This window comes from Haliotis cracherodii, unplaced genomic scaffold, assembly GCF_022045235.1.
Source record: "Haliotis cracherodii isolate W230 unplaced genomic scaffold, xgHalCrac1.p SCAF_11, whole genome shotgun sequence".
Classification (NCBI taxonomy): Eukaryota; Metazoa; Mollusca; class Gastropoda; order Lepetellida; family Haliotidae; genus Haliotis; species Haliotis cracherodii.
This window is the reverse complement of record NW_027266266.1, coordinates 18475346-18502763: the sequence shown is the minus strand read 5'-3', so window position 1 is coordinate 18502763 and position 27418 is coordinate 18475346. Positions and strand designations below refer to the sequence as shown.

Genomic DNA, 27418 nt, shown 5'->3' with positions numbered 1-27418 from the left:
GGGGATGGGGGTGGGGATGGGGGTGGGGATGGGGTTTTGGGTTGTGGGGGTGGCCTAGTGGTTAAAGCGTTGGCTCGAAACGTGTCTGGTGCCGTTGATACAAGTTGATCATATACACGTGATCAATATTTGTGAGCTGTCAATTTTGGCACTTAATGATGACTATTATAACGAGATGTACGATTGTTGTAAGCCGTATATGTAAACCTCATATGGTGCAAAAGTTGTCCCAAAGCAAGTTTATCTTGTGTTCCAAAAGAATATGAGCAAAAAGGAATTTTACCGAAGACCAGAAATTTAAGGATTAGAAAACATTGAAAAACTTTTTTGTCATGTAACTGTCATATTGGCAGACCATATCAGGTGTCAGATATACACCCTAGGGAGTGCAGAGTAGCCAAAACTGTCCGAGATCTGTGTGGTCTAGCATTGTCGTCCATGTAAACAGGTCTTGTCTGAAGAGGATGGTTGTCAAAATTAGGGACTACCACTGGGCGAAGAACGGCATCTTGGTATTGTTGGCCATTCAGGTTTCCACGAATTGTCACCAGCGGAAGTTTGCAGCCGAAGGAAACACAACCCCATATCATGACAGACCCCCGCCACATGCTAAGGTTTTCTGGATGTTCCTTGGTGCAAAACGAGTGTTACGTTGCCTCCAAACACGTATTTGACCATCAACAGTTCGTAGCAGCATTCGACACTCGTCAGACCAATGGATCCTTCTCCAGTTGGCCAAGTTCCATCCTCTACGGGCACGACACCATATGAGACGATTCCACATGTGCCGCTCAGTCAGTTGCTGACGTTTTACTGGTCTTCTGGCGTTATAACCAGCCGCTCTGAGGCGACGCCTTACGGTCATCGTCGGGAGTCTCTGATGGGTAATCCACTGCAGTCTTAAATCTGTTGAAGTGGCAAATGGATTTCATCTGACTATCCTGAAAAGACGCCTATCCTCTCTGTTAGAGGTCTTTCTTGGCCTACCAGACCTATGCCTGTCATTGACATCATTGGTTTGACCATGTTTGACAATCAAACGAGTGATAACACTGTGATGAATTTCACTATTTATAGGGGAGGAGAGCTGCAGCAACACGTAAAGCACGCTTTCCTTGTGGTATCTGGACACATTTGGGTTCATGAAACTATGGAAGCCTAATTCATCATCAGTCATACATCATCATATTTCGTATTTCTGATTTCCAAACGTGAAATCAAGAGACTATGAATATGGTGGTGCTTAACTTTTGTGCATGTGTATATATCCCTTTATCTTAGCCTCAAGGAAACTACACTGGCTCAGGGGAAACTTCTGTGGTCTTACCTTATGTTTCTCTTAAATTAACTCCAGGTGTCACTCCAAGTAAAGTAAGTTCTTATTATAAACTGGTACTTCATCCGATTGAAAAATGTTTCCCTTGCAAGTTTTCCATAAGAATAATCAAACGTCATCGCTTAAAGACATTAGGAAGGTAGGGATCGTTTATAGATTTGTTTAGTAATATGTTATCTGTAGTACCACAAATATTGCGAAAACCAGTAGGGTACTGGATTACAAAAAGTAGCCGCAACTTTGATATAAAAAAGCGATTCTTCAAATATGAAATCAGAATTTGCATAAGATAATATATAGATGTTAATTACATGGGCAATCCGAGTTTGAGGGTATGTGTTGCCTTACTCCAGTTCATGTTGTTTTTCGTGATTAACGCATTTATGAATACGCAACAAAACATGTGTTTCTTTCTTTCTTTCACAGATATTACAAGAATTCGTTATTTTGATTTAAGATAGAACGGTGTTTCAGTGTTTAATTGGTGTGTTAGAACCAGTCGAACAGCACTTCATGCTAAGTTAAGATCCCACGCTATTTAACAGGCTTAAGGTCAAATGACTATAAATATTCACAATGTAGACCCTCTTAAGTACTTATTATTATGCTGTTGATAAATCTGGTAGCTAAATGTCATCATAATCAAACCTAGAAGCAGCGACCTTCTATGGAAGTGTCCCCAGATCTTCACACAGAGAGTAAAAGATCTGGTTTTAATCAGATTGTCCTCAACATGTCACCCATACACATTTTTGAAAGCTTTAGGTGGGCATTGCATGTTGTAACTCTGTTGGACAAGAGTTGTGTGACGCTCTTTGAAATCTTCGTAGGAAGAACATGTTCGACTGGACAAATTATATTTTTCCATTTTATAGCAGAATACACACATCTCCCACCCTATACCGCCCCTTCCAACAATCTCTCTTGTTCACCCCCGAATCACATAATCACCCATGGATAAACACTATGGAATCTGTTAAGCATCCATAATCACCACTTTATATGTCATAATCCTCTATAATCAACACGCAATCTCAAGTTCCTCAAATCAATCTCCAAAGCTCTTCATGCAATATCTCGATCTCCCATGTTCCCAGTTCAATCTCCCAATCTCCCTCGTTCGACGTGCAATATCACAAATCAACCTTGTTCCCAATCTCAAAGCACATGTTCCCAATCCCCGAAACCTCTATCACAATCTCCCGTGTTTCCAAGTCACTCTCCTTCTTCCATGATCCCAATCCTATTTTCCATGTTCCTAATCATATCTGGGGCGGTCGGGTTAAAGTGGTTAAAGTGTCTTCGTCACGCCAAAGACCCGGGTTTCGATTCCCGACATGGGTACAATGTGTGAAGCCCATTTGTGGTGTACCCCGCCGTGATATTGCTGGAATATTGCTAAAAGCGGCGTAAAACCAAACTCCCTCACTCACCTAATCATATCTCAAAGTTCCCCATCCAATCTCCTAATAACCCATGCTAATAATGGCTATCCAGCAACCTTGTTTCTTCTGCGTCCCGACCCAGTACGTTTTCTATATGTAAGGGGCGGTCGGGTAGCCTAGTGGTTAAAGCGTTCGCTCGTCACGCCGAAGACCTAGGTTCGATTCCCGACATGGGTACAATGTGTGAAGCCCATTTCTGGTGTCCCCCGCCGTGATATTGCTGGAATATTGCTAAAAGCGGCGTAAAACCAAACTCCCTCACTCACCTAATCATATCTCAAAGTTCCCCATCCAATCTCCCAATAACCCATGCTAATCATGGCTATCCAGCAACCTTGTTTCTTCTGCGTCCCGACCCAGTACGTTTCCTATATGTAAGGGGCGGTCGGGTAGCCTAGTGGTTAAAGCATTCGCTCGTCACGCCGAAGACCTAGGTTCGATTCCCGACATGGGTACAATGTGTGAAGCCCATTTCTGGTGTCCCCCTCCGTGATATTGCTGGAATATTGCTAAAAGCGGCGTAAAACCATACTCACTCACTCACTCCTATATGTAATCTCAATCACCCAATTTCACCAAAGAGTCACACAAATTATAAAATCCATCTCTCTCCTACTCACGACAAAATCCAAAATGTGTGAGCGTTCAATAAGTCAGCAATATTCCAGCTACACGCTTTCCTCGGACAAAAACAACTTTTCAGGGTATTAAAAGTCAGTATATAACACCCGCTATCGTAATATTGTACCCTGAAAATGAACGGCTTCTCCACTGCAGGTGTAACAACGAAAAAGAACTGACATGTTAACATAATCGAAAGCTTTGCAGCATTACCTGATTTGTCAATCATTGGAAGAAGTACTGACTTGAACAAAGGCACATTTGAGCTTCCAGAACACCTTCCGTCGGGTCTCCACCATTCATTGTAAAGGATATTGCAGGAAGTGTCTTAGGTATTAGCCTTCTGGTTTTGAAAACAAAAGCGATGTTTGTTAGATATACTAGATGTCCTGAAAAAAATGGGCTGTGAAAAATAGAATTGTACGTATGGACCCCGGTTAATCCGGATGAGCCGAATCCGGATTAACGCATTCACTGTTGGGAGTTTATTCTACAGGTATGGTTCCCGGGAAACAGGTTTCTGATTGATGTGGTCGAGACTAACGACGTTTTACCGTACACCATTTGTTAAGTTACCTGTTGTCTTTCACAGCACCATGTCGGAGGGAAGGACTGTCATCAAGAATGCCGACATAAGCGAGGACATGCAGCAGGATGCTGTAGACTGCGCCACAGCAGCCCTCGAGAAGTACAACATTGAGAAGGACATCGCTGCATACATCAAGAAGGAGTTCGACAAGAAGTACAACCCCACATGGCATTGTATTGTCGGCCGCAACTTTGACAGCTACGTCACCCACGAGACCAAGCACTTCATCTACTTCTATCTGGGACAGGTGGCTATTCTCCTCTTCAAATCATGAAGAGTCCTTGACCCTGATACCTCATTAAGGATGCAATGAATAAAGTTCTTGTCTAGTTTTCTTTCATCTGGGATATAATATGAATGTTAACTGCACATAAACATCTTCCGTAAGTATTTTTTTTTAAATTCTAGAGGTGATAAAAATGCAAAACATCATTTTTCTGTTCAGGTGTAGTATAGTGAGTCAACAGGCAGAAGCTTATCTTTCATTGCTTGGAATATAAAAGGTTTAAGGCGGTTAAAAGACACCTTTTACAGGTTTGGCATTGTAATTTATCCGAGAATCCCCAAAATGGGTTATTATGCCCAGTTTAAAACATGTGAGTTCTATTTGACTATTATCACTACAAATAAATGAAGAAGATTAGGAGATTGGATTGGGAAATTGGGATATGGGATTGGGAACAAGGTTGATTTGTAATATTGCACGTCGAACATGAGAGATTGGATGGGGAACATGGGAGATCGAGATATTGCATGCAGAGCTTTGGAGATTGGATCGAGGAGCTTGAGATTGGGAGATTGCGTGTTGATTATAGAGGATTATGAGACTTAAAATGGTGAAAATGGATGATTAACAGATTCCATAACTCCTTCGTCAAGGCGGAGGGAAGGCCCGAAGTGATGCAAGTCGTAGACGTTTTTTTTTACTCTGGTAAAACCCATGAGCACAGGTGTGGTGCTGATAAACCTAGAAACATAATCAGGGCGAACCGGGATTCAAACCCGCGGTCACAGGTTTCTAAATCGTCTAGCACACAACACTGCAAAGCGAATTCTGGCGATTCCTAGACGACTGGGCCAAGCCTTGGCTGCTGCTCTTTGCGAGCAAACACATATTGTAAAGCTTTTTTTAATAGCAGAGACGTAATATAGAAACGCTCGTAAAATATCACTACGCCTACAATCAGCACAATATCTGTTTCAAAATATTTGCAATCGTAAACCAAATTTACTTAATAATCGGGTTTTATGGTGGAATTGTTTCAGGGGCGTTGTCCCATCACCTACGGGTTTCTCGTGACCCGCCACTTAAAATTTGTGTGTGCGTGTGTGCAACTAATATAGATAGATAGATAGATAGATAGATACAAAATTAACAAAGTCGTTATTGGTCAGTTTGTTCCTTAAACCTTGTATATTCCACATATATATATATATATATATATATATATATATATATATATATATATACAGATAGATAGATAGATAGATAGATACAAAATTAACAAAGTCGTTATTGGTCAGTTTGTTCCTTAAACCTTGTATATTCCACATATTCCACACACACACACACACACACACACACACATATATATATATATATATATATATATAGATAGATAGATAGATAGATAGATAGATAGATAGATAGATAGATAGATAGATACAAAATTAACAAAGTCGTTATTGGTCAGTTTGTTCATTAAACCTTTTATATTCCATATATTCCACACACACACATATATATATATATATATATATAGAGAGAGAGAGAGAGAGAGAGAGAGAGAGAGATACAAAATTAACAAAGTCGTTATTGGTCAGTTTGTTCCTTAAACCTTTTATATTCCAAGCAATGAAAGATAAGCTTCTGCCTGTTGACTCACTACACTACACTTGAACAGAAAACTACTTACGGAGGATGTTTATACAAAATTGGTTTTGAATATATATATACCGTAGTCCATCATCTTCTTTATATCAGTTTCAGACATAGATGATGGACTAACGTGGACTTTATTATTTCATCATATATATATACATATGATGAAATAATAAAGTCCACGTTAGTCCATCATCTATGTCTGAAACTGATATAAAGAAGATGATGGACTACCGTGGACTTTATTATATATTACATGTACACAGAGTGAACATTTACCTCATTTTTGAGTATATATATATATATATATATATATAAAGTTGGTTTTGAATAACTTTTATCAAACTTTCTAGGGTTGTAATTTAAAAGAAACGTTTTTCATCCCAAATAACAATTTTTCACTGGATTCCGACGTTTTATGAATAAATTAATATACCTTTTTTAAGCTTTCACCTCCCAAAAAAGTGAAATATAAAACCCTCCCTGTCTACACCACAAATGCTCAAGAGACACCAGAATATTTAACTGACCTTATATCTTGTCTCAGGTGATATGTAAACACAGTTACAAAACTATGTTGACTATACTTCTAGTCACAATCCTTTCAATACAAAAACGGTGTCCTTACTCAATGACACTGGGGCAAGAATCTGACCCCAAATGCCACCAATTGGAATATCATGGTTTCCCTTTTTCTTCAGTGGGTGAAGGATTTCAAACATTTTCTAAACAATAAACAATGTCAACAAACTGGTCCACTCCAGGGATGCCATTAACTGTAAGTGTTTTGAAATCTATTTAATACCTGTGTCAAATGGTAAAAAAACCAATTGATAATGCTATTAAGCAATATGGTTTAGTCATGTTGAGATATGGAATAAGTGACTGCCTACAGTGGAATAAATGTTACTGGTCATATTGTTGAGGTAATAAAACAATCTTGTTCCAAATGCAGTTTCAGATTGATACTTATCAGTGATCTGTTTGTTTAAGGAAGGCAAACATTTTTCAAATATTGGAGGTCATAATTCAATTCAGTATCAATGACCTAATGTCTCCTACCACTATGAAACACAACGTTTTGTTCGTCTGACCCAGAGTGAGGTTCAGAAAGCTTAGCTAATAATAACCCAAATAACAAAATATTTATATTGAAAATGATGTCTTGTAGATTCAAAATGTCATGGGCCCAGACCTGGTTTTGCATAAGGTACAAAGCCAAAGGACGTTTGTATTTGTTCATTCTCTACTGGATAAAAACCTACAATTTATAGGTTCATAAAGGTTGCAATGTGTCTCAAATAAATTAGTATAATCAACATTGAGTCCTTGTCATAACCCTGATGGAAACAAATAAATATTTAAGGTGACTCGAGACTAGTGTAGTGTAGTGTTTTAATACCACTCAACAGTGGTAGAAACTAAGTTTCAGTCAAATAGTCCTTATGATGATAACATAAACTACTCAAAAGAAGTAAAGGATCATCGATTCTTCCATATTACAATTGTTAATCTGCCCTGAAATTAGATATTACCTGTAGTTAATGAAAGAATCGGGTGATCCTTAACTTCTTTTGAGTAGTATATATAGCAAAACCCTTTAAAATGGCAAATTTCTACTAATCCTTATGATACCTTAACTATTGGGCAGTTTGGCAAGGACTACAGGGCTAGTGCCAATTTCTAACACTGACTCAGCAATATTCCTTCTAAATGTTGGTGGCCTCTAAATAATGGGAGTTTGGTCCAGACAATCAATGTCTGATATTGTGATCAAAGATCAACACCGCCATAGTACAATGGTATAGTCAACCAAACAACTGAGTCTGACCACCCAGTCCAGTAAGTTGCCTCTTACAAGCTTCTGGGGACCGGTTTTAACCCAGAATCCCTCCAGAGGGGTGGGTGTGACTTACATGGTTTGTGTTGGGAATCAGGTGACCATTCGCAATAATTATTTAGCTCCAACTGATCAATGATTATTTTGAAAACTAAAAGAAAAGAATCAGTTTGTGTTTAGCATATGAAATTTAATAACTTATCTCATTTAATAATACTGTTGATTTCATGCTATTGACATGATTGATAATTAATGTGTCTGTCATGTGCAAGGATTACAAACAGTACTGATTCTGATCAAATTAAACTTACCAAAAGATTTTGCTTGGCTTTCCCTGTTAGAGGGAGACAGAAACAGTGACTGAATGAAATCTGACAGTACTAAGCAGTCTCATTAAAATCAGATCTTTTATCATACCTCATCCGAACTAGGATCAACCAATTTAAATGAAAGAATGATGGCTGCAAGGGCTTTCATTTCTTTACCACCTTCATTTTGAAGTTTTGAGTTTAGTAAATGAAAACCCCACCACACAACTAACATTCCATCTACAGTACAACCTTTCAAGTATCGGCAGCGGTAGAAACTAACAGTTTCAGTCCACTAGTCCTTACAATGATAACATATAGCAGAACAATTTAAAATTGGCAAATTTCTACTAGTCCTTAGGATACCTTTACTATTGGGCAGTTTGGTAAGGACTACAGGACTAGGGCCAATTTCTAACCCTGATCAGGTATAGATGTCATGGCGTTAAGAAACGATGCGACTTATAAAATAGCCACAGCAGTACAATGGCCTGACTATATTTTGCATTCAGAATATTCAATTATATTTCTTTTCGAGATGCGGAAATCAGATGTGCTTGTCTGAATGTTTTGCTCACTCATGTCAAGAATGTAGAAGACTCAATGGTGGATTAGAAAGTTGACTTCCTTTGGTCGACTTAGATAAACAGCTAGTCTCTGTAATGAACATATTTTACTGATACAAACATTTGCTAAAATACAGTTATGGAAATATAATAAAAAGGAGCCGAGACACTTCAGTTCCTGATACTGCAGTAATCTAGACTTACTAAATATTAGACTTACATGGGCTGTATTGGATATACATGTACATGTGTTTGTTTCAAGTCTGTATGACAGATTACTATGGAGGTGTCCTCAGATTTTCACAGAGGAACTTATTGGAGGAAAAGATCTGATTATAATGAGATAAAGTCCAAATTTCTCTTCAGAAAATATATAGCAGATTGTTACATACTAAATAACTGTCCAATGGAGTTCGCATCCATTCTCATAAGACTTCTCATATCAGTACAGATTAAATCGTGAAAAACAACAAATAACAGGCAAAATTAACTCTACAAACAAAATATAATTTATTTAAGAATATAAAACAATGCTGAAATAAATGTTATAATGAACATTGACAGATCCACGTTGGATGGCGTTGCTTTACCCGCATGTGCAGCAAACCAGTAAAATTTCACTAAATGCTTTGACAATTCTTTGGCATTGCTGAAATCTGTAGACTAAGAGGCTTGATTAGACTTCAGGCAACTAGCTGCTACACATCGACACAACACTAAATGATTCACCATGTTTGCGATGCTGACATGCACACAAACAGCTGCATCAGTTCTAGAGATCATGCAACTGTTGTGCCTAAGTACACTATAACAGTATTTCCAACAGTTCCTGATTCAATACGGTCCCTTTGATCCAGCGCTGAGCTTTAGGTTTTCCTCCAATATAGAATCGTCGATTTACTTTGCGAGTTAAGCACATGCCCAAAATACAGGAGCAATGCAAACAAGTAGAACGTCCATAGGCTATGCAGGAAGGTTCATCCTGATTTGAAGAGGAGAACAGCCACTTGTCCCAAATAGAAGTAGATGAAGTGCTTGGTCTCGTGGGTGACGTAGCTGCCAAAGTTGCGACCGACAATACAATGCCATGTGGGGTTGTACTTCTTGTCGAACTCCTTCTTGATGTATGCAGCAATGTCCTTCTCAATGTTGTACTTCTCGAGGGCTGCTGTGGCGCAGTCTACAGCATCCTGCTGCATGTCCTCGCTCATGTCAGCATTCTTGATGACAGCTTTTCTCTCCGACATGGTGCTATAATATAAGGAAAACCATTAAAACAGGAATTTTTCTGTTAATCTTGAAGTACAAACTACAAAGGTTTAACTGTCTGTGTAGTTTGATTTGGCTCTTTACAGTCACTTGCACTTGTGACTTTTTTCAGTTTTCAAAAACATGGAGAGATAAAATGGAATGTCATTTACCTTGTGACTAATTGGACATTAATTGAAATTTCTGAGTGTACAGGTAAGGCTTGTTAGGTCTATCTCCAGGCTGTTCTGGCTGTCGTATATAGAATTCTACTGTTAATTAATTACCATTGTGCAATTTCTGATAACAAATCTGCCTGTAAGCGACCCAATATTGGTGTGCAAGAAAGAAAAATCACGTGGAAAAATCAACCAAGAAAAGAGTTTCGGTAAAAGGATAGTAAATATTTGACAAAATCGCAGTAGGTATACCCTCACACTACAAACACTCGAAATTCTAACATAAATAGATGACGCACCGATATGGTGCCAGGCAATCACGTGGTGGCAGATTCACGTCGGCTTATGTACAGTATACCTAGGCCTATTTCGGATAAACGTTGCATTTTTGCCAATATCTGCTACCTCTGGCCTTTTCATAAATTATACTAATCATCAATTTTTAATTCGGTATATCAATGAACACACAGAATATACCATAGAATAAATCGTGATTTAGGTTCTAGGGATGAGGTCTGAAAGTATCATCACAATATACCATTAGCACATGTGCGAACGGTTAAATGCGTGGGATCAAACGATATTTTTCTCGTATAAGCCTATCCACACATGTTCCTAAACGTTCAACATGGTCTATAATGAAATATGCATCTAAAATCGATTAAATAAACATCAAAGAAAGTTCATGGTATTCGATTTACTATGACTGCACAAAACGTACCTTTTTAATTGTGACCTGCGTTGAAAATGTATTACAAATAGTAGTTGGCACCACGCTGTTATGAATCAAAGATGTCACACAAACCTTAGCAACTCTTCTCTCGCTATATATTTCCCCCGACGCTAAGTCCGTGAATGTGATTGGTTGCATTCCGATCGCTGATTGGCTATAGCAGGAACACCGCTAGGAGATTTAAACATCCCATAATCCCCAGTTGTCTTGTAGCAACCGTATCCGTGGACACTGTTTTCGCGGGTCTAAGAACAAGTCCTTTTCGCAGCCATTTCGAGCTGGAGCACGCCCTGTTTGCAAACAAACGCAACAACAAGCTTGACTTGTGCGTCATTTGTATTTATGATCACTTTTTAATGGAACTAGTTGTAATGGAAATATCTGTATATTCACAGAAAGGAATGTTCATTCTTTAAAATTAATTATTATTAATTACATACGAATGCGGCAATTCGGTAGCCTACACGACTCAAAATGTTGTGAGAAAAGAAACAACATTCTGTTTCACGACAAGCTGTAGATCTATAAAATAGTTTAACGAAAAAGGAGGGGGGGGGGGGGGGGGGGGGGGGGGGGTGTGTGTGCACAATTAAGATCTATTTATTGTCTTTGGTGGTAATTTATACAGAAATAAAGATGTTTTCCGAAATAAAAAACAACAACAGTTCTTACTTTATAATAAAAGAATACGGGTATAACTGATCATAACGTACTACACCTCATCAGTAGCCTATCTTTGCTCTCCCTCTGTATTCAAGTTATGTATAGTTCAAGCATATATTGATACACGACTACATTTGGGAGTGTTCCGTTGTGTCAACATTCCCCAAATCAGCCATATATATGTCTGTCTCGACTTTGTTGGTTGCCCCGTCATACCGTAAAAGGCGACTATGCTTGTCGTAAGAGGCGACTATAACGGGATCGGGTGTTCAGGCTCGCTGACTTGGTTGATACATGTAATCGATCCCCAAAATGCGTGGATCGATGCCAATGATATCAATCACTGGATTGTCTGGTCCAGGCTCGATTATTTACAGACCGCCGTCATATATGGCTGGAATATTGCTGAGTCAAACAACTTTCACAACAATGTGACAGTCATGAAGCACGTGACCTCGGCCAGCACGTGCAAGGGGTGGTATCACTCGGACTAGGGCTATGAGCAGACGCATATTGTTTTCTTGGAACTAGAGACCATATGATAGATCTCTGTTGGAACCAAACGCTCAAAGACACTTTATTTAACACATTTAATCATGCAATTGTTGCAACGTGCTGAACGGCTTACGGGCCATGGGCATGTTGCAAGCGGGCACACGTCAGAATATTGTTGCGCAAACGCTGCATATGTTTCTCAATCTGTTATCATCAGATTGTGGGACCGGTACGGAAAAATACTTAACGTCGATGATCGACGCCGCTCTGGACGCCGAGGGGCAACAAGTCCAACCCAGGGCAGATTGGCCAGGATGATGGCGCTAGGAAGTCGGTTGCAAACTGCCACTCAGATAAGGGGCGGTGCAACAGGCAACAGATGTATGGGTACTTGCCCAGACCGTGCGAAATCGTCTGCTCATATGGCGCTTCCGTGCACTCCGTCCACGTGTCACCCACGATTTACTGCTCGTCATTTGAATCAAAGGCTTCAGTGGTGTAGGGAACGTCAGCACTGGGGCAATGGACGATGGTCTAATATCATGTTTTCTTATGAATCGAAATTCACTCTCGACTTCCATAGCTAAAGGAATCGAGTTTGGAGTCGTCTCAGTGAGTGTTTGTAACGATAACGTCGGGCAGCATATGTTCGTTTTGAGGTTGGGGTACAATGACTGGCCCAGGTCTGCTCCACATTGTCTATGGCAGAGAGTCTTTATAATCGGAGACCGCCTCCGTGGTCTAATGGTAGAGCGTCCGCCCGGAGAGCGGAAGGTCCGGGGTTCGATCCCTGGCCGCGTCATACCAAAAGACGTTAAAGGATGGTACTTGTTGTTACCCTGTCTGGCGCTCGGCATTAAGGGGCTAAAACAAGGACTGGTCGGCTCGGAGTCAGTATAATGTGTCTGAGTGGGATATTCATTTTAAACTGCGGCATGGTATCTCAGTGAGCTAGCACTTTAAATCGGGACTAGTACAAGCAGCCACACAAACACACACACGTACATGCACGTCGCTATATAAGTGCAATAATCTCGGACGCGACTTTTAACCCCATTTCACCTCACCTCACCTCACCTTTATAATCGGAAGAACATCACTGCGCCGCACGTGGTGCGATTTGCATGGCGTGTTGCCCATGGACAACGTTTCATCTTTCAAGATGATAATGCACGTGCTCATCGTGCCAGGATTGTGACCAAATTACTCCAACAGCAAGACATTCATGTCATGTCGTGGTCAGCAGCACTCAGTCCTGACCTTCCCCCCACTGAACTGTAGTCAACGTCAACATCCACCCACCACTCTCAATGAACTCGGCGTTGCTCTCAGAGATGAATGGAACAGCATGGGTCAGGCTGACATTGGTCAACTCATCGAAAGCATGCCTCGAAAAATTCGTGCATATCTGTCCAACAGAGGTGGTTTTATCCGATATTAGTGACGTTGGCTGCAAAATGCAAATTTCGACCTCTTTACACAACTCATCACAAAAACCATAAGAACCCATTAGATCTGATCGCCTGCTCCCCAGCAGATATGATCAAATCATTTCCATTTGCCACTATCATATAAAATCAGAAGATATGGCTTGATGATTCCCTCTACATAGCAGTAGAAGTCAAATGCTGATTTTGCACCGACCATCACAAGCAGTCAGATAATACCGTCGAATCCCCTAATTCCAAAAACATTTCCCTTTCTAAACACATCAACTATTTCAAATGTATTTGTCTAAAACTATGAACCGGAAAACTAGGACGAATTCTGTTTAGTCCTGTCGCTGAATTTTAAAAAAGGCGACCTGTGAAGATCCAGGGTAATAGGTCTTCAGCAACCCATGCTTGTCGTAAAAGAGGCGAATAACGGAATCGGGTGGTCAGGCTCACTGACTTGGTTGATGCATGTCATCGTATCCCAATTGCGAGGATCGATGCTCATGATATTAATCACTGGATTGTCTGGTCCAGACTCGATTACTTACAGACTGTCGTCATATAGCTAGCATATTGCTGAATGCGGCGTTAAACAACAAACTACATTTATTTTTTTATGACTTTTCGTTGACATCATGCACATTACCCTGGCCTAAGTAATAATTAGCAGCTATACATGCGATACAAACTCATGTGGCTTAACCCCAACGACTTAACCAAAAATGGGGTCGTTGTGCTCCTACTATCGACCACTAGTCTGCATGGTCCAGACTCGATTATTTACAGACCGCCGTCATATGGCTAGAATATTGCTGAATGCGGCGTTAAACAACAAACTACATTTATTTTTTTATGACTTTTCGTTGACATCATGCACATTACCCTGGCCTAAGTAATAATTAGCAGCTATACATGCGATACAAACTCATGTGGCTTAACCCCAACGACTTAACCAAAAATGGGGTCGTTGTGCTCCTACTATCGACCACTAGTCCGCATGGTCAAGACTCGGTTATTTAGACCACCGTGACCGCTGACGCGTGATGCCCACTAAAATCAATCCTTCATACTTTGCTGGGAGTGACAGTCCATATCATATTCCCCTCTAATTCATTATCATAAGCTTCTTTACTGTCGTTACCATGTGATACATTATCATGCTTTATCATTATCGTTGTTATGGTTTGCGATGTGATAAAAACAACAGGTGTCGCCGAATCTATTCCGCCGTCGCTCCCAAGAGTTCGTGAACTTAGTTCTTCCTTACACTAGAACCTGTTCTCATTCGCCTTGTGACTGCAGGGCACACGAACGCACGTCTGTCTTGGGCTCACGCGATCCCACAATCCTGTGCGAAAACGACGCGTGGACGGCCATATTAGATCAGGGATAAGGTGATAGGTGCTGAACAGAAAACGTTGATAGTTAATCATGGCATATAGGGGCGGTATTCCTAATGATAGCAGAATCTATGTTGGCAATCTGCCTCCAGATATCAGAACACGTGATATCGAAGATTTGTTTTATAAATATGGTAAAATCGTTTTCATCGACTTGAAAAACAGACGAGGTCCCCCTTTTGCGTTCGTCGAATTCGACGACCCCAGGTAGTTATATGCTCGTCATTTCATTTTTCCAAAATATTGTTTGGCTTTTTGATATGATTGACATGTAAAGGGGTTCCTCAACGAAACCCTACCAAGCGCGGCACTCTTGATCTTGTGTAATCGTAACCACTTCCTCACAAAGAACAATGCTATGTTCTTTATTACACCATTACTTGCACGCAGCAGTGTATGAGAAATGTTTGTTTGCCGATACATTCATCATAATGACCTGACCAAGCTGTTTCCATAGTTGAGGCCAGTCCACGTTGCTCTCTCTCGACATGTTCTTACAACAACTCAGTCGTGATCAACCCAATGTTATTGGTGAATGTAACATGTATCAAGTTTTTTGAACCTTAATATTGTCTCGATACATGTTACAATGCACTCAACATGCTGAAGGATTCTGATTCTGATATACTTTCTGTAACGTGTGTAAATGCTGTTTGTTTGGTAATGGTATTTATTTTATCTAATCGTCTGTGGGACTGGTCATATTGGTTACAGGAAAATGTATTTGCAAACCCTGTGTTCAAATATGGAGCGCTTTTCAATTTCAGGCATAGACAATCCGGCATACACTAATGAAGGCATTTAGTTTTTGGCTAGTAGCCTATATCCCTATGTTATGATAACATCTCTAATCCCTGTTGCCAGAGATGCAGAAGATGCTGTTCAGCAAAGAGATGGGTATAACTATGATGGCTACACATTGAGGGTGGAATTTCCCAGAGGCACAGGACCGGGGCCTAGCAGAGGTGGAATTGGCCCAGGGGGTGGTGGCGGCGGAGGTCGCGGTGATGGTGGTGGTGGCGGAGGTAGAAGGCGTGGTGGACCTCCATCAAGAAGATCAGAATACAGAGTTCTGGTGTCGGGTAAGAATGTGAACATGCATTTTCCTGTACAACACTTCATAATTCTAAGCCTCTGAATCAGTTGGTGAAATTAACCATAATTAATAATTAAGATCTTTCCTTAAAAAAAGGGTTTTGAATACTGTAAATCTTTAAATTAGAGTGAATTAAATGAGAAAAATTGGCGAGTGGTCTTTGCTTTCATTAATTAACTTTGCGTTTATGTCTCCAAAATTACTATCAGCAATAAGATGACTTCAATACACTCTTTGGTGAGCAGAAATACCAACTTGAATATAAGAACAGTTTATTGAGCAGCAGTTGTAAGAAGTATATAACAATGTCATTCAAAAATAGGAATTACACAAAGGGCATCCGGTGAGTTATCACTGCTGGGGTCAAGAGTTCTTCCTGCTCATGTCAAGCTTGTTGACACCTCTGCATACCAATAAGTGAACTGTTGTTGGTTCAATTATTTTATTGCCTTTAAACTTAATCATGTTAATACCAGTCAACAGAGTAAACATATAAACTGTGTGTTTGAGGAAAACACTGTTTATTGTTTTTATGGAAGTGCTATAAAGCCTTGCTATTTACTATTTAATTTGATTAAGGTAAGGTTGAATTAAAGTAAGGATATGCATCATTCCACTGGGGATGGGGAGAGTCACATTTTTGGCTAGGGGTCAGCAGTCGTATTAATTTGGAGACGCATTAATTTCCAGATTTGCAGTAGATAGTCCCTTGATTCAAAATATCCATGTTATGTTTCACTGTCCAGGTTTGCCTCCCACTGGTAGCTGGCAGGACTTGAAGGACCACATGAGAGAGGCTGGGGATGTGTGCTATGCTGATGTCTTCAAGGATGGTACAGGAGTAGTGGAGTTTCTCCGTAAGGAAGACATGAAATATGCTGTAAGAAAACTAGACGACTCAAAGTTCCGCTCCCATGAGGTAAGACTAGAAAATCTGATAAGTTTGAATGTTAGTAACTGTCCATAACAGTAATTATTTAAGTTAGATACAGGCTAGTCAGTGTAATGTGACGCAGCTTTGAGTAATAATGTTGCTTACTTTTAACATTTGTTCTTCCAACCTGTAATATTGCATTCCACTTGATCTTTCCAAAATGAACCCCTTGAATCTAATGGAGAATGTCACCATACCAGTACAGACTGATTCACAATTTGCTTGGCTAATATATGCATCATCTTGTTGTTATGTATCACTAATATGTCATAGATATTGCTGACTGTTAAGTGAAACAACATTCACTCTTTTCATATGATTTTCAGGGTGAAGCAAGTTACATCCGTGTGAAACAAGATTCTCGAGGAAAGTCTCGTAGTCGAAGCCCAAGCTTTTCACCACGAAGACAATCCCGAGGCAGCCCCCGCTACTCCCCAATGCGATCCAGATCAAGTTCGTATTCCCGGGGACGGTCGAGGTCACGCTCCCCATACTGAGCTATGGCTTCTCATGTAACCCATTCGCAATGATAAAACTGACGTAGCCACACAATGATGTATCATTTCATCCGATTTATGTATGTATGTAATATAGCGTCATCAGCATTTTGCCCTCCAAAGTAGCCCGAAAAAACCAGACCCTGATGTAATGCCAACACATTTTAATTGTCCAGTTCTTGATATTTTTATCTCTCCTTCTCCAGATGCTGAATAGGAACTAGGAGGCTAACAAACAAAAATGCTGTAGTCGTGAGAATGATGCCCTAGGGGAGACAACTCGAGCCTCTCCTAGCGACAGCAACTAGAGTTATGAACTTTGGATAGGACTCATGGAGGGAATAGGCATGGTATGCTTTTATGACTGCTAATCACCATGCTCTGGTTTGCCTTGTGCTAGAATAACTGCTTTATTGCCAACATCTATGTGTTTTGTGCATGAATAGTTTTATCTTTTTAGCTAACTCTCAAACATGGTGGTCCACCAATGTTCTAGTTCTCTTCAGAAAAAGTCTAAACATTAGTTGATTTCAAAGTGACACTGAAACACATCCCAAATTTGTATGGTGAAACATTTGCAAAAGAATCATGACCTACCAATATTTTTCATGAAACAAAATATGTTGGAATGACTTCAAGCTGCAGCATAATTTTCTACACCTCTAGCTGATTTACAAGCTCTGGGGCTATGGCCAAAGTGCTGTGTCCAGAGAGACTTTTAACTGATTATGTGTCGTGGAAAGTAATTTCATGAACTGTTTTTTCCTGTGCTAATATGTGTTGTCCTTTTCCTTTTGTTCAGTTGGAAACATAATGCATTGACTGCGTTGGAGAGAGTAGGATCCGCGGATCAAAGGGAAGGATTAGCATTTCATTAGGAGAGGAAACAGGATACATAGAAATGGCTCTTTAGGATCCTCCCCACGGCTCATTAGGATATCAGGATTTCAAAATCTGGATATCTGTAGGAATTCGCTTTGGAACATAGGAATTTCCCCCAGTTAGGGGAAATAATCCGGATTTCAAATATCGCAGTCAAGGAAATAGAACTAAAAATTTGGATCCATCTTTCAGGACATTTGAATCATGGTGTAGACAGGATTTTAAACCACTGGAATCTTGCCTGAAAATTTTGCATTGAAAAAATATTTTAAATTACGTGAAATCAGGATTTCCAGTATCTAGGTCATATTTGGGAATCTTGAATTCAAGTAAGTATTCTGGAATCAAAGAATAGGAGGATGTTCCGTGGATAACTCAAGGGACCATAAGGATTTCACTGTGGATTTCAGGAGGAAAACAGAAACCCACAGTTAAAATTTGCGGCCCATTTCCATCCTAGGATTCTAAACGATTCCTTTAACAGATATCCCATTTGGATCATAGTTTTAAGAGGATCTGGATAAAATGAAGGCTCTGAAATCTTGCTGGATTTCATTACTATCCTTTCATAGGATATATTTGCCTTGGACTGGATGGATTATGGATAAAAATTAAGGAAGGATAGGAACGAACAACATGAGGATTATTAATGAGAGGGAAGGAGACTGGGAGCATAGGAACATTAAAGGAAAGGACAGGAGAGAGTTTGGAGGCCGAAATGTAAGGATAGGATCAGGATTCGCGCAGAGGATAGTGAACTAAAATTCTTGGAACATCCGCCAGGAGGAATACAGTAAGATTAGTTCTAATTATGCAGCTTTGTTCATATCAGATATGTGCTCTTTCACTGACTTCGTCACTGGAAAAGCATGTCTGTGAATTGCATTGATGCATAGTTGAACGAAACAGGATTGAATGAAGATGTCAATCAAGGAAGATTTTCGGAGCGTCGCATTAAAATCGTTTGGATGGAATCTGGAAGCTAAAGGATGTAACAACTCCATAATTCAATTAGGATTAAGTTAACGGTAAGTTAGATAGGAACTGCCAGCGCGAGAGGAAATTTGATAATCGCGGGATAATTGAATGGGTAAGTTTTCCTCTTTACTATGTATGAGTCTAATATCCAAAAGCCATTTCTTAACTCATTTCAGTTGATCATCTTGTTTCCTTTCCCACTTCCCCAAAACTCGGCACATTGCATTCACTCATCTTGAATATTGCTTTTCAGGACCATAATGCTCTTCTGTTTCTTATCACAACAGTATTTTTAAAGATAATTACACCCTGATGTTTTATGTTTGTCTTGTTTGTATTAATAAAGGATGCAGATATCTTAAAAATCTGATTATTTGTGTTGTTTTTCACCCTGATACCTTCAGCACAGGAAGAGAACATGGCTGTAACTGAGTGTAGCACTACCTATTCTCAATATAGAACTTGGAAATGCATGATCCAATACTTTTTTTTATTAGGGCACGATTAGATAACTTATAGATAATTCAGTCATTGGTTTATTTGACCCAGACTTGTTGAATATTCTCAGGCTGCCATATGGCTTGAATATTTGAGAGTGCAATGTTTAATACCACACTTATTACAGCCACATGACATTGGCCTGTAAATAATTGAAACAGACCAGTGATTCATATCATGAACAACCTAACATGCATTCAGGGTACGATGACACGCAATCACCAAGTCTGACCACTTTATAGCAGAATCTTAACCCATGCGTTGCAGCAGGTGCTGGGATAGGATTCACGGAGGTATGATACTATTGATGCATCGCCATACTTTGTTTTGTTTTGTTTGTGGTGTTCAACAATTTTTGCTGATACCTGTTGAATTGCAAAATCTCTAACCATCCAGACAGTGCTGTACTTTAAAAGCACAGGTTACTGAAAAAGTTGGGATTGAAGACTAACCAAGGCAGTTTCATTGGAATATTTCAATTAGTCACTGATTCCTACACATTATTATCTAGCTTTGTTGCTGGACTGCAAATAGAAATCTCTGTGGGCTAGTGGATAGTGTCTGCCTGGAGAGCGAAAGGGGCTAAAAGGACTAGTAGCATGGGGGCTGTATGTGTCCGAGTGGGGTTTCAATGTTAAACGACTGCATGGTATTTCGGTGGGAGAATACTTGAAACAAGGTACCTGCATTATTCTTGACTAGTGCATGCACATCGACATATAAGTATGATAATCTTTTGCTTGTCTGTAGACGGCCATGTCTAACCCAGGATGACTGGCAGTGGTCACTGCTGTTGCCCTTATTGGGGTAGACATGCTCACTACTTACATGGTACAAGTCATGAGGTTTCAAATTACCCGATTAAAGATTTTTTTTTCTGTTGGTGATGAAACGGAGCTTACATGAAACATTCTATTCTTACATACTGTATTTCATAAAGATGGGACACAAATCATGCAAATAGTGATTTTCATTTTTTTGGCTTAGGGACCACAAGATGAGGTGGGGTGTTTTGTAGTCGGGGTACTGATCCCAAGGTTTGTTTACATGCAAACAAAAACCAGAACTGGACAAGTTTTATTTATTGCTATTCTTCACGACACAGTTCATAGAGGACGACTGACTTTGTCTTTAGCACACAACACAAGCTTACAGAGGAATGACATCAACTTTGTGTCAAGAAAGAAACTTCTTGTAATCTTCGTCCTTGGATTCCAGAGGAATATTACCTGAAAGTAAACATATTTTTATATAATATAACATTACTCATTTTGGCTTCCAGTGAGTGGATGTTGTCTTTGTCAATCGTCTTTATTCAAGCTGTGTCACGGCTTTGTTTGCAGTGTTCTATAATTATCGAGAGTTGCATACCTTAAGCATGCTGGAATTCAATGGCTATCAGTTCTAATCCCATAAAGCTCCCTGTTCATGATACCAGATGTGTCAGAACTAACCCACTCCTGTAGGTTCACCAGAGTGGTAAAAACCCACTCCTGTAGGTTCACCAGAGTGGTAAACATCTGAGACCTGCATCACTTTGGGCTTTCTTCCCACATTTAGCTGTCGAGCTATGATGAACCTGAGACACTGTTCCAGGTTTGTTGTTTCACGATGCACTGAGCAATATTCCAGCTGTAATTATGACGGTCTGTAAATAATCGAGTCTGGGCACACAAGTGATTGACATGAGCATTGATCCACACAATTGGGACACAATGACATGCATCAACCAAGTCAGCAAGCCTGACCACCCGATCCTGTTAGTCGCCACTGAGATATGAATAAATAGTTCTGTAATGTAAAACATGCATTTTCTATTTTAAGCACATACCGTATTCGACGTAATAAGCACCCAACTCTAATAAGCGCCCATGGCGATATTTGCTAATATATTGGCAAGTGAACAATCCCAATCAGCACCCCTTCCAATTGATCAATATACACAAGACTTATTTATTTGTTGTGTATAATACGCATTCATGTGTTACATGTATCCTTAATTATGGGCAATTTAATTCTGGAAAAATATATCCGTCGTATGTAAACATTTCAGGTTGTCTGCATATACCACGAAATTTACGATCTTTCAACTCTGTTTTTTTTTCCACCAAAATAATATTCTAATAAAAGCCCCTTATTTCTAATGTTGAGAGCGCCCTGGGTGCTTATTATGTTGAATACGGTACATGATTCCTGGTACCACACTGACAGACTTGTGGTTTCAAAGATAAAGAAAATACATAATTGTTTGAAATACAACTGGACAGTTGATAGACGATGAGAGCGAATGAATTGGGTTTATCGGTGATATTTGAACAGTATCTCATCCTCAGTTGTTATCACAGCATGTGAGCTAACTGTGGGACAAAAGTGACATAGCTTTCAGATGTTGATCACTTTGGTGAACTTGTGTGCATGTTAGTGGTGCTGACAAACCAAGAATTATTTTCAGGGAGAATCTGGTTTTCGAACCCATAATGAAAAGTACAGGTACTCAAATCCGCACAACAAATTAGACAATCCCACAATGTTTAGCCACCCATGTCTTCCCAATAGAAATACACCAAACCATTAGTTTACAGAAATGGTTGCAATATTATGAGTGTAACTGTTTAACTGTCAACTGGACTGTTGAATTTTTATTCCGTGGACATGTTAAACCCTATCCAAGAGCAACATAATTTGGGGGTCATTCTTGGCTTACAAATTTATTCCATCCTGAATATTGACAGAGGGATAAATTCTATGTTAAAGTATGATTTTGCTGATAAATACGGTGAAAAAATATTTATTCTTTTGCATACTACCGGCAATAACAAATACTAATTTTGCTGCATATACCTTGCCAAAAAACATGTCTTGAGAAAAAAAAAAGTATTTAAAGCATGTGCAGCGATTCATTTTATACAGAAAACCGGATGAACAGAGACTGAAAGAGTGTTTTGTAAAATTCAGTTGTATCAACACGTCTCTTCATTTGGCGGTACTCTGACCTGTGTTAGGATGCCATATCTACAGCAATCTCATTAAAATCAGATCTGAGTTCTCGCTATTGCTAAACAAAGATCTGAGGACATCCCATTACGGGTCATGTCAGAACGACCTTTCATCCAACCAATCAGAGTGTCCCTTACCAGATCATGAAAGTGACGGACGGAATGTGTTTTCTGATCATGCAACCTCGAAAAATTTAACAGGGGTATTCCGAAAGACAGTTATTATTTTTTTTTTATATCCATACAATCTAGGCCATCTATAAGCCATTCCAAAATGTTCTTTTTATCAGTTTTAATTTTTTTAATCGAGAATAAGTCAAAATATGTTTCGAAGCGTAGTGGCCAGTATGAAACTTGTGTCGTAAAGCTCGAGACAGCTGCCCTCTGATTGGCTAATGTCGATTTCTTGTCAGTCATTTAATTGGTCAGTCAAAGTTCGCGAAAGGTCGTTCTGACGTGACCCATGATGGGATGACCTCAGATCTTTGTTTAGCCATGTTAGCGAAAACTAAGATCTGATTTTAATGATATTGCATAATAAATGACCAGGGCCCGTTCCACTATATGATCTTAGTGCTAAGGTGATCGTAACTTCTATACTTTAACATCAACTTACGACGATCGTATATATAGGGGTATAGCCCTAAGATGGCTTTGTGGAATGGACCCAGTCCATCAGTTGAAAGCCTGTCCACCTCCCGACCTTGTTCTTAACGTGACCCATTATGGGATGTTCTCGGCGAAAACTAAGATCTGATTTTAATGAGATTGTATCTACAGCATCATAATGGTAGGGCATCCTTGCCTGCAGTAAATGACATTTAATTACTGTCCTTTCCAACATACCTGGTGGCGCAACAAAGTACTCTTCTTCTGTTTTGACAGCATTTGAGAGGATGTCATCGCGGCAGTTGCCATCGGTGATGTCATCATTTCGTAGATACAATTCCCTGGCAACCAAATTGTCATTTCTTTTAATTCATACATGCTTCTTCTCCACATGCGTTCACTACAAATTGTTGTTGTTTCATAGACATGATATATTATAGACACAGATTCAAATCCCACATGGCCAACTAATATTGAAGCGCAGGGCTTGTTGATTGCCTACTGTCAAACTTGAGTATTGTGATACATTTTGCATCGCAACCAACTAAGTAATATTTTGTTACATTTAGGACTGCAACGATACACCGTGACAACATGATACATATCAAGAGAGTAACGTTGTAGTATGATTTGATGCATTTCTACACTAATGTTAGAAGTGTGTAAGTGAGTGAGTGAGATGGGTTTAACGCTCGTATAAACTGACCTTTCGTTCACTCATGTATATAGAACCACACAAAATTGGCTTGGCTTTGACCAATGTAATTTTCTCACTACTTTGACTGAAATTATTCAACTTTCACATTTCTTATCTGCTGCACATTCTGTGAGTGAGAGTGAATTTGGTTTAGCACTGTTTTAAACAATATTCCTGTTATATCGCAGCGTGTCAGCTTAATGTGGGAGGAAAACCCGAAGTGATGCAGGTCTCAGACGTATACCACTTCGGTGAAACCCACAAGCATGGGTATGGTGCTGACAAACCTAGAAACATAATCAGGGCGAACCCGGATTTGAATCCACAATCATATGTTCCTGGCGTGCCCAGGGGATGCAACTCTACACAGCGAATCGCGGCGCCATAGACAACTGGGCAACCTGTGCCCCCACTAATGTTAGGAGACATATTCCATCATCAAATAGAATGAAAAGAAATGTAACCAAAACACATTTTGTAATAATAACACTAAGTGCATATTCATATTGCATGGTATCCATGCCTTAATTCATGCCAATGGCTCTACATAATTAATAGATTTAAGTTAATTAATGAAAGAGTGGCTCGAGACCTTGGGCATACCAGTAGAAAAAAAGTATTTCACCATCAATTGTCATGCAATTTTACATTAACTTTTATAAATCCTGGTATCATTTTCTATCGATACATGACCTACCAATGCGATACTCGTATCATGTCACAGATTATCGCAATGTACCTAACCTTGGTTGAGTTGTCACATCCCTAGTCAACATATCGTATTGGAAATCAATGTGCTGGGATGTATGGTATCGTGACTTTGATGATAATGAATAGCCCTACTACACATCTTATCTCAGCATAAAATTTAGATACAGTTCGTTTACATGACATACAAAATTAAAAACAGATTTGTGTGACCCTACCAATCAGGTACTGACATAAGCTCAAAATCTGCTCATCTAATAATAATATCTACAGAAACATTAGTTTGTTTGTTGTTTAACGTTTGTTGTTTAACACCGCACACAGCAATATTCCCGCCATATGACAGTGGTCTGTAAAATAATCGAGTCTGGACCAGACAATCCAGTGATTTACATCATGAACATCGATCCATGCAATTGGAATCGATGACATGCATCAACCAAGTCAGCGAGCCTGACCACCCGATCCCGTTAGTCGCCTTTTACATCAAGCAAAGTCACCTTTTACGGCAAGCTTTGTTGCTGAAGACCTATTTTACCCTGGATCTTCACAGGTCTCTACAGAAACATATTGTAAGTAGGTGTTATTCTAGGCAGTGTAATGTTATGGTTTGGTTTGGTTTGTTGTTTTACGCTGCACTCGGCAATATTCCAGCTATATGACTGCAGTCTGTAAATAATCGAGTCTGGACCAGACAATCCAGTGATTAACATCATGAACATCGATCCACGCAATTTGAATCGATGACATCCATCAACCAAGTCAGCAAGCCTGACCACCCAATCCCGTTAGTCGCCTTTTACGACAAGCATAGTTGCCTATTGGGTTGCTGAAGACCTATTCTACCCAGGAATCTTCATGGGTCAGCAGTGTAGGATAAACTTGACAGAAAATGATATGGATTCTATACATGGTATCATTATTATCAAGATGCTATTGACAATCTGATACAGTGGCTTCCAAAATAAAGTCATCTTCCCGAGGCAAGAGAGTTAACTGACTATAAAAGTTCAGTTTCCACCCTTTCCGAACTAGGCTGGAATTATGGAGATTTTGGCTGGACTAACAAGTCTATGCATAGTCTAATCAATAATGGCACTGAAATTGAAATCCGGTTCGTAAACTGTCATGCAGATTTCGGTTGATTGTGGGATTTGCACAGCATGTGCACCGCCACCTCATTGTCAACAGATATTTTCCAAATCTTTTCAAGCTTTTAATCAAGGTGGTCACGTGATTTGATGCACTTCGGGACATAAGACCCGTTTTATCACAATATTGATCTAGATTATCGATCAGATCATCTTGACTGGGCGCCGCCATTTTGTTTGAAACAAATGCAAGTGATACGAGAGGTGGAATTTGATTGGTCCATAGGAGAGGCAGAGAAGGGACACAACTCGTAATAGCCACTGGTGGCGCTACGATCAAGCCCAGGAATTCCAGCCTAGTTCGGTAAGGGTGGAAACTGGACTTTTAAAGTCAGTTAACTCTCTTGCCTCGGGAAGATGATATACAGTAGTAGGCCACTAGCAATGTACCTGTTTTCCAGCACTGTATCCAGAGGCTCCACGCCTTCTGTGTTGACCATGTAGAGAGTGTTGGCAGATCGGATGGCAGCGGAGAGACATGCGATACCCTCCTCATTACTGAACTCAACCAGTGACAGTCTCTCCAACTGCTCCACCAATTCCTTGCTGATCTCAGGAACCTGCAGTAACAGATAAACCAGGTCAACCTGGATATTATGCCTACATCAGATCATGAAAAGTAAATGAGTTGAACCTCTTTTGGGGGCATTCCACCTATACATCTAATGTGTAATCTGATCTGGTCCAATAAAATCTTGAAGAAGTTGAAAAAACAGCATGTTTATGGGTTGTAACTCAAACGGCACCTCAGCAAAACGTCATCGGGTGAAAATGGCACCGATTGACATAAACGTCTCCTCGCCTCAAGCGAAAACGGCTACTATAGCCTGGCGAAAACGGCACCTTATTTTTTTTTTACCTTGGTCAAATGAATTATCTGACATCCTAGATACAAAATGCAATTTTTTTATTTTAACCTCAAAGGATTGCTTGTCTGGTATATTTTTATACATTCTTGTACATATACTCACCTCAGGCAACTTCTTTGGATCTATTTTAATCCATGTTGGATTTTCGGGAACCTAAAAACGATATAAATACGTAGAGTGATAATAATATTTTATTGTTATTCAATGAAATATTCTTCGTCTGCACTTTTCCCGAGTATTACTATCAAACTTTTAAAAGCCTTCTAACGAAAGAAAAATCAAACACATGTCTAATACTATGAGCAACACTTTAAGTTGGTTGTACCCGTTTCGTGTTCCTGAAAAAGTATTAATAGCATGGTCTACAATTTCTGGTCACAATGTGCTGTGATCTGAATAGACTTCATTGTGGTGCCTGACAGAAAAAAAAGTTGAGTTATTGCATATTATGTCTACATGTAGAGAAACAATGTAAAATTACCTTCGACGCAAAGCGACGTTTTGTTTGCTTTGAGAGACGTAAGCAACGCTGACACAAAAGAGCAGAGCTTCGTATCATCGTTAATGTAATATTCGCCAAGTTTTTCCAAACTCGTCAAGAGCAGACAACTCTGCATACTAAAATGCGCATTTATACAATTCGGATAAATTCAGGATTCCATAATGCCCAGAGGAATGAAGAGAGGTTGAAGTAACTTATATTATTTAAATACAGTTGAACAATCTGTGACATTTGTAACCGACCTAATTAATTGAGACATT

The 27418-nt window shown here is 39.6% G+C and overlaps 3 protein-coding genes and 1 pseudogene across 4 annotated transcripts; 2 read left to right on the top strand and 2 right to left on the bottom strand.

The window, feature by feature from the left end:
• Positions 1–3998: 3998 nt before the first annotated feature.
• Positions 3999–4265, top strand: LOC139455511 (dynein light chain 2, cytoplasmic pseudogene; annotated as a pseudogene).
• A 4813-nt stretch (positions 4266–9078) lies between these two features.
• On the bottom strand, positions 9079–10844 carry LOC139455510 (dynein light chain 2, cytoplasmic). Its single transcript, XM_071237058.1, has 2 exons — positions 10736–10844; positions 9079–9838 (listed from the first exon to the last, which is right to left on the bottom strand). Exon 2 carries the CDS (start codon positions 9832–9834, stop codon positions 9565–9567), a length of 270 nt encoding a protein of 89 aa, XP_071093159.1. The 5' UTR covers positions 9835–9838; positions 10736–10844; the 3' UTR covers positions 9079–9564.
• Positions 10845–14687: 3843 nt separating this feature from the next.
• On the top strand, positions 14688–19485 carry LOC139456282 (serine/arginine-rich splicing factor 1A-like). 2 transcript variants are annotated; one of them, XR_011652525.1, is made up of 5 exons: positions 14688–14948; positions 15606–15823; positions 16584–16756; positions 17098–17618; positions 18071–19485. XR_011652525.1 is itself a non-coding variant. In XM_071237907.1 (4 exons), exons 1-4 carry the CDS (start codon positions 14773–14775, stop codon positions 17266–17268), a joined length of 738 nt encoding a protein of 245 aa, XP_071094008.1. In that variant the 5' UTR covers positions 14688–14772; the 3' UTR covers positions 17269–19485. The 2 variants fall into 2 exon arrangements, 1 of the variants encoding a protein (XP_071094008.1); XM_071237907.1 differs by having other exon boundaries at positions 17098–19485.
• A 1245-nt stretch (positions 19486–20730) lies between these two features.
• LOC139455509 (glutamyl-tRNA(Gln) amidotransferase subunit C, mitochondrial-like) lies at positions 20731–27252 on the bottom strand. Its single transcript, XM_071237057.1, has 5 exons — positions 27138–27252; positions 26759–26809; positions 26178–26347; positions 23469–23572; positions 20731–20855 (listed from the first exon to the last, which is right to left on the bottom strand). Exons 1-5 carry the CDS (start codon positions 27213–27215, stop codon positions 20803–20805), a joined length of 456 nt encoding a protein of 151 aa, XP_071093158.1. The 5' UTR covers positions 27216–27252; the 3' UTR covers positions 20731–20802.
• Positions 27253–27418: the final 166 nt, after the last annotated feature.

Bases quoted from the DNA above. Each gene is read 5' to 3' on its own strand.
- LOC139455510 (XM_071237058.1), bottom strand. From the start codon at position 9,834: ATGTCGGAGAGAAAAGCTGTCATCAAGAATGCTGACATGAGCGAGGAC.
- LOC139456282 (XM_071237907.1), top strand. From the start codon at position 14,773: ATGGCATATAGGGGCGGTATTCCTAATGATAGCAGAATCTATGTTGGC. The intron at 14,949-15,605 runs GTAGTTATATGC...CCCTGTTGCCAG, and splicing joins GTCGAATTCGACGACCCCAG to AGATGCAGAAGATGCTGTTC. The intron at 15,824-16,583 runs GTAAGAATGTGA...TTCACTGTCCAG, and splicing joins ATACAGAGTTCTGGTGTCGG to GTTTGCCTCCCACTGGTAGC.
- LOC139455509 (XM_071237057.1), bottom strand. From the start codon at position 27,215: ATGATACGAAGCTCTGCTCTTTTGTGTCAGCGTTGCTTACGTCTCTCA. The intron at 26,348-26,758 runs GTGAGTATATGT...CTGTTACTGCAG, and splicing joins ATCCAAAGAAGTTGCCTGAG to GTTCCTGAGATCAGCAAGGA. The intron at 20,856-23,468 runs GTATGTTGGAAA...GTTTACTTTCAG, and splicing joins GTACTTTGTTGCGCCACCAG to GTAATATTCCTCTGGAATCC.